This window comes from Cetorhinus maximus, chromosome 19, assembly GCF_964194155.1.
Source record: "Cetorhinus maximus chromosome 19, sCetMax3.hap1.1, whole genome shotgun sequence".
NCBI classification, from domain to species: domain Eukaryota; kingdom Metazoa; phylum Chordata; class Chondrichthyes; order Lamniformes; family Cetorhinidae; genus Cetorhinus; species Cetorhinus maximus.
The window spans coordinates 84,094,157-84,106,397 of NC_135897.1; the positions used below are offsets into that span (position 1 = coordinate 84,094,157).

General features: G+C 46.5%; 1 protein-coding gene across 1 annotated transcript in view; it reads right to left on the bottom strand.

Annotated features, from left to right (window-relative positions):
* clrn1 (clarin 1) overlaps window positions 1-10,870 on the bottom strand; it is a 32,393-nt gene extending 21,523 nt beyond the window's left edge. Inside the window, exon 1 of the mRNA XM_078564576.1 lies at window positions 10,321-10,870. Coding sequence (XP_078420702.1) covers window positions 10,321-10,573 — 253 coding nt within the window. The 5' untranslated portion in view covers window positions 10,574-10,870. The remainder of the gene's footprint in view (window positions 1-10,320) is intronic.
* Window positions 10,871-12,241: the final 1,371 nt, after the last annotated feature.

Here is a 12,241-nt window from a genome sequence, read left to right on the forward strand (position 1 = left end):
GCTTTTACTTCTGGCTTTTCTGGTCTGTTTGCTGCTGCCGTGTAAAACTGGCACCTCCCAGTTCACTGGTTCCCTCAGACAGCCAGCAGGGGTCAGGGGCCTGGATTATCGGTTGCCAGCGGGGTCAGGGCCTGGTGTGGATGGGGCGTTGAAAATCACAGCCCCCTGGTGGACGTACTGGGATCCCGACACCTCGGGGACAGGTTGGGTTTTTAAGTGGGATGGCGGGGGTGGGGGAGTAGGGGGAGGGAGTGGGGAAGTTGCCCAACACCAGTTGCCTCCCCCTTAAGCTCCTTAGGGAGCTTGTGAAGGGGGCTGACCTGGACCAGGGTGGGAAAGTTCCAAAAGCTCCTTGGATGAGCCCGGCCAGCGTCGTTATGCACATCAGCGCACGGCAGTCAGGATTGCCGTGGGGCCCAAGTAACTTTATTGACAATGTTCTTTTAAACAAGTCTTTTGGGTCATCCAGAGCCAGCACGATTGCTGGCCCTACCTTGCCGCATCTGCTTTCTTCTACTTTCCTCTTTGGAGATGCCTGCTCTCTTCATCAAGGCCTCCAATTGGGCACCATGCTCACCTCCCAGCCAATTAGGCCATTTACATTTTTAAAAACAGCATCGCAAGCACAACACAGCTTGGGCGTTGCAGGGTCGGGGCCCGGAATTCAGTCAGGTGCCCGAGTTGGAAGTCTGTTCACAGGAATCGCTGGGTACAAGGCCACAGGCACAAACCCAGAAAATGCCACATCAAAGTTGGCAACAGTCACACTCTTATGGTATTCGTTCTTTGCTATTCTTTGGGGGAGCATTTGGCTGTATTAAGCTGAAAGGAAACAAACTGGTTCTTCAATGGGCAGATGGAGGAGGGATTGGGGGTGGTACCAATTCTAAAATCATTTCATATAAAATAAAAACACAGAGTGCTGGAAGAACTCAGCAGATCTGGCAGCATCCGTGGAGAGAGAAACACACAGAGTTAACTCTTCCTTGGATTTTTCTCAGAAATCATTTAGTTCTTTTCAACTACGAGCTCATTGAAGAGGTTTTGGGGAAGGTAATTACATGAAGAGAAAAAATAGTCGAGGTACAGGTAAAAAGCTGAGGAGTGGAACTAAGTGAGTTGCACTTAGAGAGAGCCAGCATGGACATGACAGGCCAAATGGCCTCCTCCTGTGTTGTAACCATTCTATGGGAAGAATATTCCCCCCATCGGTGGGGGGTGGGGGGGTAAGTTCAGGAGCGGGCACGTGCAGGCGCACCTCCGATCAGCGTCCCCGATTGGGGGTGCGCCGCCATTTTATGTGGATGGGCCAATTAAGGCCCACCCAGCGTGACATCCGCTGTGTGGACGGGGTAGGGGGGATTCCATAAGCCGAGAGTGGCCTCTTTCGCGCATGCGCATGAAGGAGCTCACTCGTCTCCCTGGGGCTAAGTGTTGCCTCAGGGAGATTGGCGCCAAATTCAAAAATGTGAAATGTAAAAAAATAAAATTTCCTTGACATGTCCCAACTCATGTGACACTGTCACATGAGTTGGGACATGTCCATCACTTTTAATTAGACTTGTATTAAATTTTTAAAAACCTACATGAAACCTCATCCCGCCCGTGGATGAGGTTTCATGTTTTCCGAAGCCCGCCTGGGCTCCCGGCCTGCCCGCCAGCCTTAAGTTTGGACAGGCAGGTCCTTTAACTACTTCAATTAGTTTTTAAATGGCTTCAATAGGCCTTTGACAGGTCGGTGGGCACACAGCTGATTCAGCTGCACCCCCGCCGACCTGAAAATTGAAATGACACGGGGTGACGTTGGGAGTTCCGCCCGGCATCATCCCGCGTCATTTTACGCGTCGGCGAGCAGGCCCCGCCCCCACGCTCGCCGAACTCAATATCCTGCCCTATGATTCTAAGTTGGTGGTAATTTTAACTTTGGACTAGGGTGTAAGTTGGGTGATATGGAATTGGTCACTCATTATTTACAACACCCAAGTTTCTTTTTCATTGAGGTCAATGGAATAGAAAAATCAGATGGGGCACTTAACAGGCGACCAATCTGATATTACCCATTTTACACTGTCACCAGAGTTAAGATTACCCCATACAGTTTCTGTTATTATTTGTGACAGTCAGAACCTAAGGTCTATAAAAATGATTAAAATTATAATTCACAGCAGTTTTACTGTATATGATTCAGTCAAAAAGTGAAAATATTTTTTTCAAAACTTCAGAGGGTCTATTTTCTATCACCTGGGGTCCCATTAGAGCATTTTGTTTCTCTTATTTCAACATAACTTTGATTTCTCGTTAATTTGCTTTTAAATAGCCTTTGTAACAGCTCATTTGTAAGGGGCCATTATAACAGTGATGCTCATTGATTTACACCAACTTCATCTGTTTACACAGTGTGTCAAACAATCTGCTTGTCATGAATAAAGCTACACTTCCTTATTTATTTTGTTTCAATGAACTTGTCTTGGTCTTACTCACAAATCATGCCGGGCTCATCAAGTGTCATTATGCAAATTAGTGAACAATTGGCCTGATTTTAAATGTGCCAACGAGCATAAAGTGAGAGTTGCCAGGCAGATTAGGAGGCTGAACAACAAAGCAGGTCAAAGTCAGGCTGCCGACTAAATTTAATTTCTGCTCATCTACTGGTAGGGGGTTTTATTTTCCAAGCTGTTTTTCTGAAATCTCCATTTTCAACCAAAATAGAACAAAGGTCACAATTTCACAGCAAACTAACTAGCAGCATGCATTATAAGCACACAAATGGAGAATGTCAGTAGATTACCGAATAATGGAGATTGTGATCTTCACAGTGATATGAAGGAGATCATAAACAGTTTAAATCAAACCTTACCTTTTTGATTATTTAAAAGTGGACTTTTCTGAACCAAAAGATGGCTGCTACAGGTCACATGATTCACAAGTTGGCTACAGTTTCTGGAAATTTCCAACAGCTGCAACAGGACAACAGCTCAACCCTCATCCTTGTGGAATCTCACAGCTCTCATTGTGAGGACACATTACAATCAACGAAACCAGGGACCAGCAGAGGATCTGACTCCTTAGCCTTGTCTCATAATAAAAGGAGAGCCATCAAAACTCATTATGCCTGCAGAGGCACCAATAGCTACCATCTACCTCCTAAGGTGAACATTGAATTTTGACCAAAGCCATAAAAACCGGTTGTTAGCCTGAAACTGGCTTATTAATGGGCAACATCACATGATCTAAGCTTCTGGCCTTTGGAAAGTTTTAATATTACATTTCTAGACTCACAACTCAATCTGCTGTTTAACCTCCAGACTGCCAACAGCACAGCATCAAGTCTAAACAATTTCACAGTGAACTAACTAGCAGCATGCATACTAAGCACACAAATGGAGAATGTCAGTAGATTACCGAATAATGGAGATTGTGATCTTCACAGCGATATGAAAGAGATCATAAACAGTTTAAATCAAACCTGGCAACTCTTACTTTGTGCTCTAACAGCAGGGCTCCACGCTGACCAACAGCCTGCATCAAGTCTAAACCTCCTCAAAGCCTGTTTCTTTGGAAGACTCCTAATATTGCCTGCTGCACAGGCCAAGTCTCTGTATACCAACCTCATCTCACTGTGTCACCATCAACTCTAAAGGAATTCTGCAACTCCTGCGTCAACTAGCTGAACCCGCCTTAACTCTAAATCTTCTATGAAGGAGCCCTCACTGGACTCTGATTCTGGCCTCTGGCAATCACGTGAACTGATACCCATATCTGTGGTTCTCTTTCTTTTAAGCTATTCACAGTTGTAAAAAGTCCTCTTTCCTATCTTCTTATTTTGTCTTTGTGTGTGTGTATGATGTTTTGACCATCCCCCTTGCTTGAATAAACAATACTTATAAAGAGATTTTGCTGCAAGTCACCTTAAAAACTGACCTCATAAACTGAAGGTTTGGAGAAATACACCACAGCCTATTTAAAAAATGAAAGCACCTCTGCTTACAGACAGATGGTGAGTAAATAAAGGAGTTCAGGTTTGCCTCTTTCTCGGGTCCATAACAATAGACTTTGCAACAAGTAATATTCCATCAGCCAAAACTCTGTAAACTCACACAAATGTACGATGCACTGTTTACCAAAACATCCGTCCTAAGGATTATTATTAACTGATGAAAAGTGCCAACTTGTTATAAAATTGACTATTTGCACTAAAATTAGAGATAATTGATGCAATAGGAAGCATAACGTTCAACAGTTTTTTAATGACCTGCACAGCCTAAAGAACAGTGCGGTAATGCACTGTGCTATAGAATATTAGTCCACAGACTAGTATGTAGAACAGGAACAAAGAAAACAATAGGTCATTAACTCCTCTAAAAAGAAATCGTATAAATAGTCATTTGGTATTGCTGAAAAGAGACATGTTGAAGCTTTATGTCTTGCACTCATCAGGACTTCAGTAGAAATCAACACAATGGGAAAGCAACAATTAATACTGTATGAGAAGAGAGTGCTGATTGGCTAGTAAGTGGACTCTGATTGGTAGAGGTGTTGCCATGGAGAATGCACCAGTGATGGTGACTGACAGTTAACTGCCAAGCATTGTTGAAATTTAGACCAGGCAGCTTGACCCTGATTGGTCATGGCATTGCCCTGAGGAATGAGTCAGCAAATGGCTGCCACTCATTTTGTTCAGCTGAAACAGGGCACAATGTGTGTACATGTTCTTTCTGTCTGCAATGAATAGGGCCCTGTGTCTTAATATATGTAGCTTCCAGTACAGGCAAGTGCACCACACTGCGAGCCCAACTGATAATCTTAAATTGGTTGTCAGCGTAATTCTTAGCACACTGAGGATTATTTAGCAAATGTTGTCCTATCACGGAATTACATATAACGTTGGACGCTGTGTTTTGAGTTTTGCGAGCACGGGCTGGTTGGGCATGGTCTGTACCTCGCCCATTGCGAACAGTGGCTGGGAGATGCTGTTTGATATGATCCAGTCTTTAGGACATACAGCTTACATACCTAGCATCACACTGGCACTGAAATTCACATACCCACATTACTCAACTGCGTGATAGGCAGAATGTCTTTTTGGCTTGACAGCAGCATACTGTTAATGGCGAATACCACTCGTGTTGCTACTGCATAGTAGCAGCGTGAAAGAGCTAGCTTTACCTGTTGCTCAAATTTATGAGATACCTTGCCCTTCCAGGGTAATATGAGGTAGACTGGACATTTTTCAGGGTCACAAGCGATGGCCTTAGACCCGTTCATGAATTTGCATGATATACAATATGAAATGATATGATCAGGGCAGCCATTATCCCGCAGGATGCCTTTTACTGAGCCCTATTTCAGTGTCAAGCTTGCATAGTGAGCAAATGGCTCGGGCGCTATTTACGAGATTGCCAATAAGCCAATCATATAGCGTGAGCAACTGTAAGAATCCCAATGCGTATATTGACCAGTGAAGTTAGGGTTGCGGTAGACCATGGTAGAGAACCTCCGGCAGATTTCTCAATTAGTACGTCTAGGAAGGGGAGTTAATTTGACTGCTCCATTTCAAAGGTGAATTTGAGTGCAGGATGGAACCCATTAAGACCTGCAAGCAAATTATTACATGCTGCTGTGGAAGGGCAAGGTATGTCCAGGTATGTAGGCCGTACGTCCCAAAGACGGGTTGTATCAAACAGCATGTCCTAGCCGCTGTTGCAATGGGCAAGGCACAGTCCGTACCCAACCAGCCCGTGCTTGCAAAATTCAAAACACAGTGTCTAACATTAGATGTGATTCTGTGATTGGACAACATTTGCTAAATAATCCTCAGTGTGCTAAGAATTATGCTGACAACCAATTTAAGATCGTTAGTTGGGCTCGCAGTGTGGCGCATTTGCGTGTACTGGAAGCTACATATATTAATACTCAGGCCCTGTTCTTTGCAGACAGAAAGAACAGGTACACATACATTGTGCTTGTTTCAGCTAAACAAAATAAGTGGCAGACATTCGCTGACTCATTCCTCAGGGCAATGCCTTGACCAATCAGGGTCAAGCTGCCTGGTCTAAATTTCAATGATGTTTGGCAGTTAACTGTCAGTCACCATCCCTGGTGCATTCTCCATGGCAACACCTCTACCAATCAGAGTCCATTTGCCAACCAATCACCACTCTCTTCTCATACAGTATAACTTGTTGTTTTCCCTTATATTAGTATTCTTGTGAAGTGCCCTGATGAGTGCAGGACAAAAAGCTCTTTTATCTGTGATTGTATAAATATTGGCAGGGAATGGATTGGGGGCTCCCATGGTACACCCAAACTGATATGTTCCATTCCACTATTGTTATAAAGTCTACCACACCAACATTTTTCAACTAGGGATATAAGAAACTAACACACAATTGTAAACAGAGGATGATTGAAGCTAAGGGATGATATGAAGTCAGATATAGATTTTCTCTCCAAGCAAGAAAGACTGAATTGTCATATGCATTGCAGACACCTATGAGTTATATTGGTCTTTTTAAGGACGAAGGGAAAAAAACTATCACAACTACTGCAGGCAAGGGTGGATTATATTGCTTTCTCGCCTAGTGAATTAATGTTTTAATATTTCACTTTGCTACTTATATAAAAAGCCCTGGTTAGACAACACCTGGACTATTGTAACAAAAACAGAATTACCTGGAAAAACTCAGTAGGTCTGGCAGCATCGGCGGAGAAGAAAAGAGTTGACGTTTCGAGTCCTCATGACCCTTCAACAGAACTAAGTAAAAATAGGAGAGGGGTGAAATATAAGCTGGTTTAAGGTGGGAGGGGGTGGGGGGGGGGAGAAGTTGGGGGGGGTGGGGGGTGGTTGTAGGGACAAGCAAGCAGTGACTATTGTGTTCAGTTCTTAGGAAGGATATGTTAGCCTTCTGCGCTTCTACACAAACAGGGTGGTCAAAGTTTGGAGTTCTTTTCCATAAATGATGCTATACCAATTGTTAATTTAAAATTTGGGATCTATAGATTTTTGTTAACCAAAGGTTGCATAGAGATAGGTCACAAATCAACCATGATCTCATTGAACAGAAGAACAGGTTTGAGGGGCTAAATGGCCTACCCCTGTTCCTATGTTCCTACATGCCACTTCTCATCACTCATCACCTGTTATCTTACTTAAAAAGTGTGTATGAGTTTTATAGTGTAGTCCCAACTGGAACAGATCATTATCTGGGCTCTGATATGTCTACTAATAAAAGTTTAGCAAATGATATTGGACATTCAGAACTTATCCTGACAGCACTGCTGCTCCTGTATTCTAATTTAGGATAACGTAATAATATACATGAGCCAAAATATTCATTCCTGATGCAGAATTCATTCATATATTAAAGTGAGAAATAGTCAGTTCACACCTGGGAAATATCTTTTCCAAATATGAAATATGATTAATATGATTGAGGGGTACATCAATATTTTAGTTTAAATAACAAAATCCTGGCTTCATCTGCTGTTGACTTTAAATGATGAAGCCAATGTTGGCATAAATTTAAATTGGTTGTGCACCAATTTAAAACAATATTACAAAGGACTTACTTATTTAAAGAATGCCAAATGTTTGGAGTGTTTTTCCAGGCTGGACATTTGAGACAAAAACATGAAGGGCATTTCTAATGCAGCTGGATGCTCTAATGGAGAGTTAGGGTCCTAGAGCGATGGGATTGGTTGGGTCGAATGGCAGTTTGATTCATTTGGTAGCCCCCCTTGCTTGTAAGTCAGAACATTATGGCTTCCAGCCTCTGTACAGAACTAGAGCACAGTTGAAACTGAGGAAGCACTACATTGTCAGAGACGCCATTCTTTTGAATGAGATACTAAGCGAGACCTTACCAAATGTGTTGCCTTGGATGTCTATCCTATTCTACTGGTTGAAGAAGATTAGAGAGTTATTTTGGTCAACAGTCCTCCCATTGACAACAGATTTACAGTTATCCATTTTGTTACTGCTTAAGTGGCAGTGTTGTGTGCAAAATAGGCATCAAGGTTGCCTGCACTGGCTGCAATTCAAAATGACCTGAGGGATATAATGCAGAGCCACATAAATGCAAGACTGTTCTCATAGATAATGCTCCTTTTGAGATATACTTTAACTACCAGGTTTACAAAACAGAGTGATTGCTGATGCTGGGGCTTGTTGATTTTTTTTGAATAATGCAGCAAGCCCAATCACCATTGGCTCACAATGACCTGACCAATCTGGAGGGATCACTAGCACATGGACTGAGTGACCCCTCTGATTTCCTCTGAGACTTTAGTTAACCAGTTCATAAATTTCAAGGAAAGCTTTCCCTTCATTGAAAACCGAACTCGAGGGATTTGCCTGTGAGCTGCCAATTCCGCATCATGTTCCTATGCCTCCAAGCCTAATGGTCTTTACTGCCTCTAGCACTAAATTACTCGAAAGGGAATAGCTTTCCTGAGTGATATGAATTTCGATGACCTGTGAACATCTGCTTGGCATTTCCAATGCAATTCTAAAGTCAATTTGGTGACCTCAGTTTACTGAATTAAGCACTTTGTCACAACACTGTTGTAACCTTTCTCTCAACTTAATGGATGCACTCAGGCACATGTCAATGAAGTATTTTTTTAAAAGGACATTTTCATCCACAGGAATGACATGCGTTACCTTGACTTTGCTGATAGTAGAATTGTTATTTTGCTACAGACAATGTGGCAAAGTAAAAATACATTTCTAAAACACAGTTTTTCTAAACCGATTAAAATAAAAGCAACAGTGAAAATTATAAGATGATACGACGGGAAATTGCATTTGATAGCAGTCCAGATTTGTGAGATAAAAGTCCATTCTCTCTGACTGGTGTAATGAGTTTATGCAGGGTCACTCCAGTTTCTAGGGGCGGGGGAGGGGGTTGGGGGGTGGGAAAACAAGTCCACAATACAAAACTGCTCAAAATTCAGCATGGAATTGACTTAGAAAGGTCACAAGGATGATTGGTTAGAGAAACGGAAATGACATGCTGGTGGGATGAGGAAGGGATGATGGAATTCACATGCTAAGGATGGGGAGGTGGGGTGAGGGATGTAAACCCTGGCAGCCTAGCAGAAACCCAGTGGGTGGGCAGCTAAAATTCCCTCAGGTTAATTACCCACAGGAAAGTCACCTGGATCCCATTATTGCCGCTATTTAATGGCCGCTTCTGGACTGGTGTCTAAGTCACCCATCCAAAGGCAGCTAGGTCTTAAATCACACAAGTTAATTGGTGTCTGATCAGGACTCTTTTAGAGTTAAAACAATTAACTAAATTAACAAAATAAGGGATAAATCAAGCACAGCCCCTAAGTCAGGTCAGCTGTAAAACCAAGGACAAAGTTTAAAGGAAACTTACAAACATTAAACCAAAATGTGATTAAGGGGGTCAACAAAACACCCCAGTCCCCGCGGTGCCCACCGGGCACGGAAGGCCTCGATGGTGCCGGCAGACACCGCGTGCTCCCTCTCCAGGGACACCCGGCCGCGTACGTAGCCGCGGAGTGTCTGATCAGGTCCGGACAGTGATTATAACCATCACAATTGCCCTCTCAGATGAAAACCAATGTGAGAAGGTTTGGAAAGCTGAAGAGGCCCCCACTTCCACCCCCCCCCACGGTAGATTTGATACTTTCTGATCTGGAGCCTAGACCAGTAGGACCGTGTGGGGCCCATATGAGAGTTGCCCTGTATGCACCCCATAACAATGCACCATGCCCCCAGCCACTCGACAGTGAGACAGTCCAGAAACCCCATCCCGCAAATACCCGAGCGTCAGTGGGCAACTACCTGCCGCCCAAACTTCCAGAAGCCGGCAGCTTGTAACAGGTAGAAATTGGGTGGGTTGCATGTTAATGAGGCCTGATGGTTAAGACGGTGATTCCCTCCCCTGCATGTAGCATTGAAAGGCGTTCGGTTATTCTTAACCTTATTCATTTTGAACCATCTGTCTTAAAAAATTTGACACTGAACCTGGAAGAAATGTCAACGACCGATCAGATCCTGCCTCCTGGGCAAACACCTCACCTGGCGAAGGCTATACCAGGACTCAGCAACAGGGCAGTGCCCTATATGGATCAAATGGCACTAATATTTAGGCATAAGTAAAATTCCCCACTCTATCAGATGGCAGTACAGGTTTCTGATTGGTACTTGGGTAACTGCATTCCACAGCTCTCCTCACTCATTTCATGAAAACTGGCAGATGAATGGTTAACATTTGCACTGGGTGTGCCATCTGAGGTCCTTGCGAGCAAGGGGATTCCTAATGGTAGCGCGGAATTCTGTGTACCCACATGTAATGTGAAAACTCCTTCCTCCCAGGCCACATTCCCGGAGTCTCTGTCCCTGGAACATCCCGTATTCGATCTGCCCGATGAATTTTTCCAGCTCTGTTCCGGACGCGTTGACGAGTTGAGCTCCTGTCTTGCACAGGACTGAGCCCTCGACCCAGGACTGAGTGCCCAGGGCCACAGCCGCGCTCAGGGCAGAGACCAAACTCAACAAGCCGCCTCCGCAGAAAGTCACCCTCTTCTGTCGCTTCGGCATCTTCACCCCTCGAGTTTCCAGCCCCCCTCCCAAACTCTTGCGGCGAGACAAAAGGATACGCCACCGTCCCGTTAAATATTTGATCACCTCGTCCACCAGCCTCTCATTCTGACAGCCCCAGCAGCTTTTAACAACCAACAATGTTTCTCTCTTCTTTTTTGGTGGGTTAGTGGGGGCGCTTACAAACTCCAGCAATACTCCAGGAGTTAGCTGGGGTTCCCAAACCTTGTCCCCGCCGCCCGCGGGTTCCCACAACAACAGCCAGACACCCCCCTCTCTCTCTCTCTGTCTCCTGTGTAATGCGATATAAGGTCGCTTTATCCCTCTCGCCTCCTCCCAGTCCCAGCCCTGTCCGCAACCTGATTGGACCAGTGACCCAGAGCTGTCCTCCTTCACACAGAAGATGTTCATCGATATAAAATGGCACTGGAGGCAAATCTGATTAACATTGTGAGTGTGACCCCAGGAACAACACCCACCCCCCCCCCACTCCATCTCTCCCAGGCTCACACTCCACTCCCACTTCACCCCCCCCTCCCCCAGACTCACAAACCCTACTCCCACCTCCCCCCTCCCCCAGACTCACAAACCCCACTGCCACACCCCCCTCCCACAGACTCACAAACCCCACTCCCACCTCCCCCAGACTCACAAACCCCTCCCCTCCCTCAGACTCACAAACCCCACTCCCACCTCCACCCCTTCCCCAGACTCACAAACCCCACTCCCGCACCCCCCTCCCACAGACTCACAAACCCTACTTCCACCTCCCCCAGACTCACAAACCCCACTCCCACCGCCCTCCCTCCCCCAGACTCACAAGCCCAACTCCCACCTCCCCCCTCCCCCAGACTCACACACCCCCTCCCCCAGACTCACAAACCCCCCTCCCCCCTCCCCGAGGCTCTCACACCCCACTCCCACCTCCCCACTCCCACCTCCCCCCTCCCCACTCCCCACTCCCCCACTCCCCACTCCCACTTCCCCCCTCCCTACTCCCACCCTCCCCACTCCCCCACTCCCCTCCTCCCCACTCCCCCACTCCCCTCCTCCCCACTCCCCCCTCCCCACTCCCCCACTCCCCCCCCCACTCCCCCATTCCCCAATCCCCCACTCCCCCCTCCCCCACTCCCCCCTCCCCATTCCCCCTCCCCCCCATTCCCCCCTCCCCCTCCCCCTCCCCCCTCCCCACTCCCCCCTCCCCACTCCCCCCTCCCCATTCCCCCCTCCCCCCTCTCCCCCTTCCCCCTCTCCCCCTTCCCCCACTCCCCCCTCTCCCCCTTCCCCCACCCCCCCACTCCCCCCTCCCCACTCCCCCCTCCCCTCCCTCCCCACTCCCCCCTCCCCATTCCCCCTTCCCCCCTCTCCCCCTTCCCCCACTCTCCCCCTCTCCCCCTTCCCCCACCCCCCCACTCCCCCCTCCCCCACTCCCCCCATCCCCCCCTCCCCCCCTCCCCCACCCCTACCTCCACCTCCACCTCCCCGGCTCCCCCAGGCTCACTAATGAACCCTGGGGAACACACCATCAATAAGACACCTCCCTTTCAAATGTTAATTCAAATTTGACACGTGGGACTATGACTTGCAGTCACATTAGCTGCGGGATTTCAGGTCAATTTCACACAACGCTTAAAAGTTGCAAGTCAATTCACACATTCCGAGCAGATT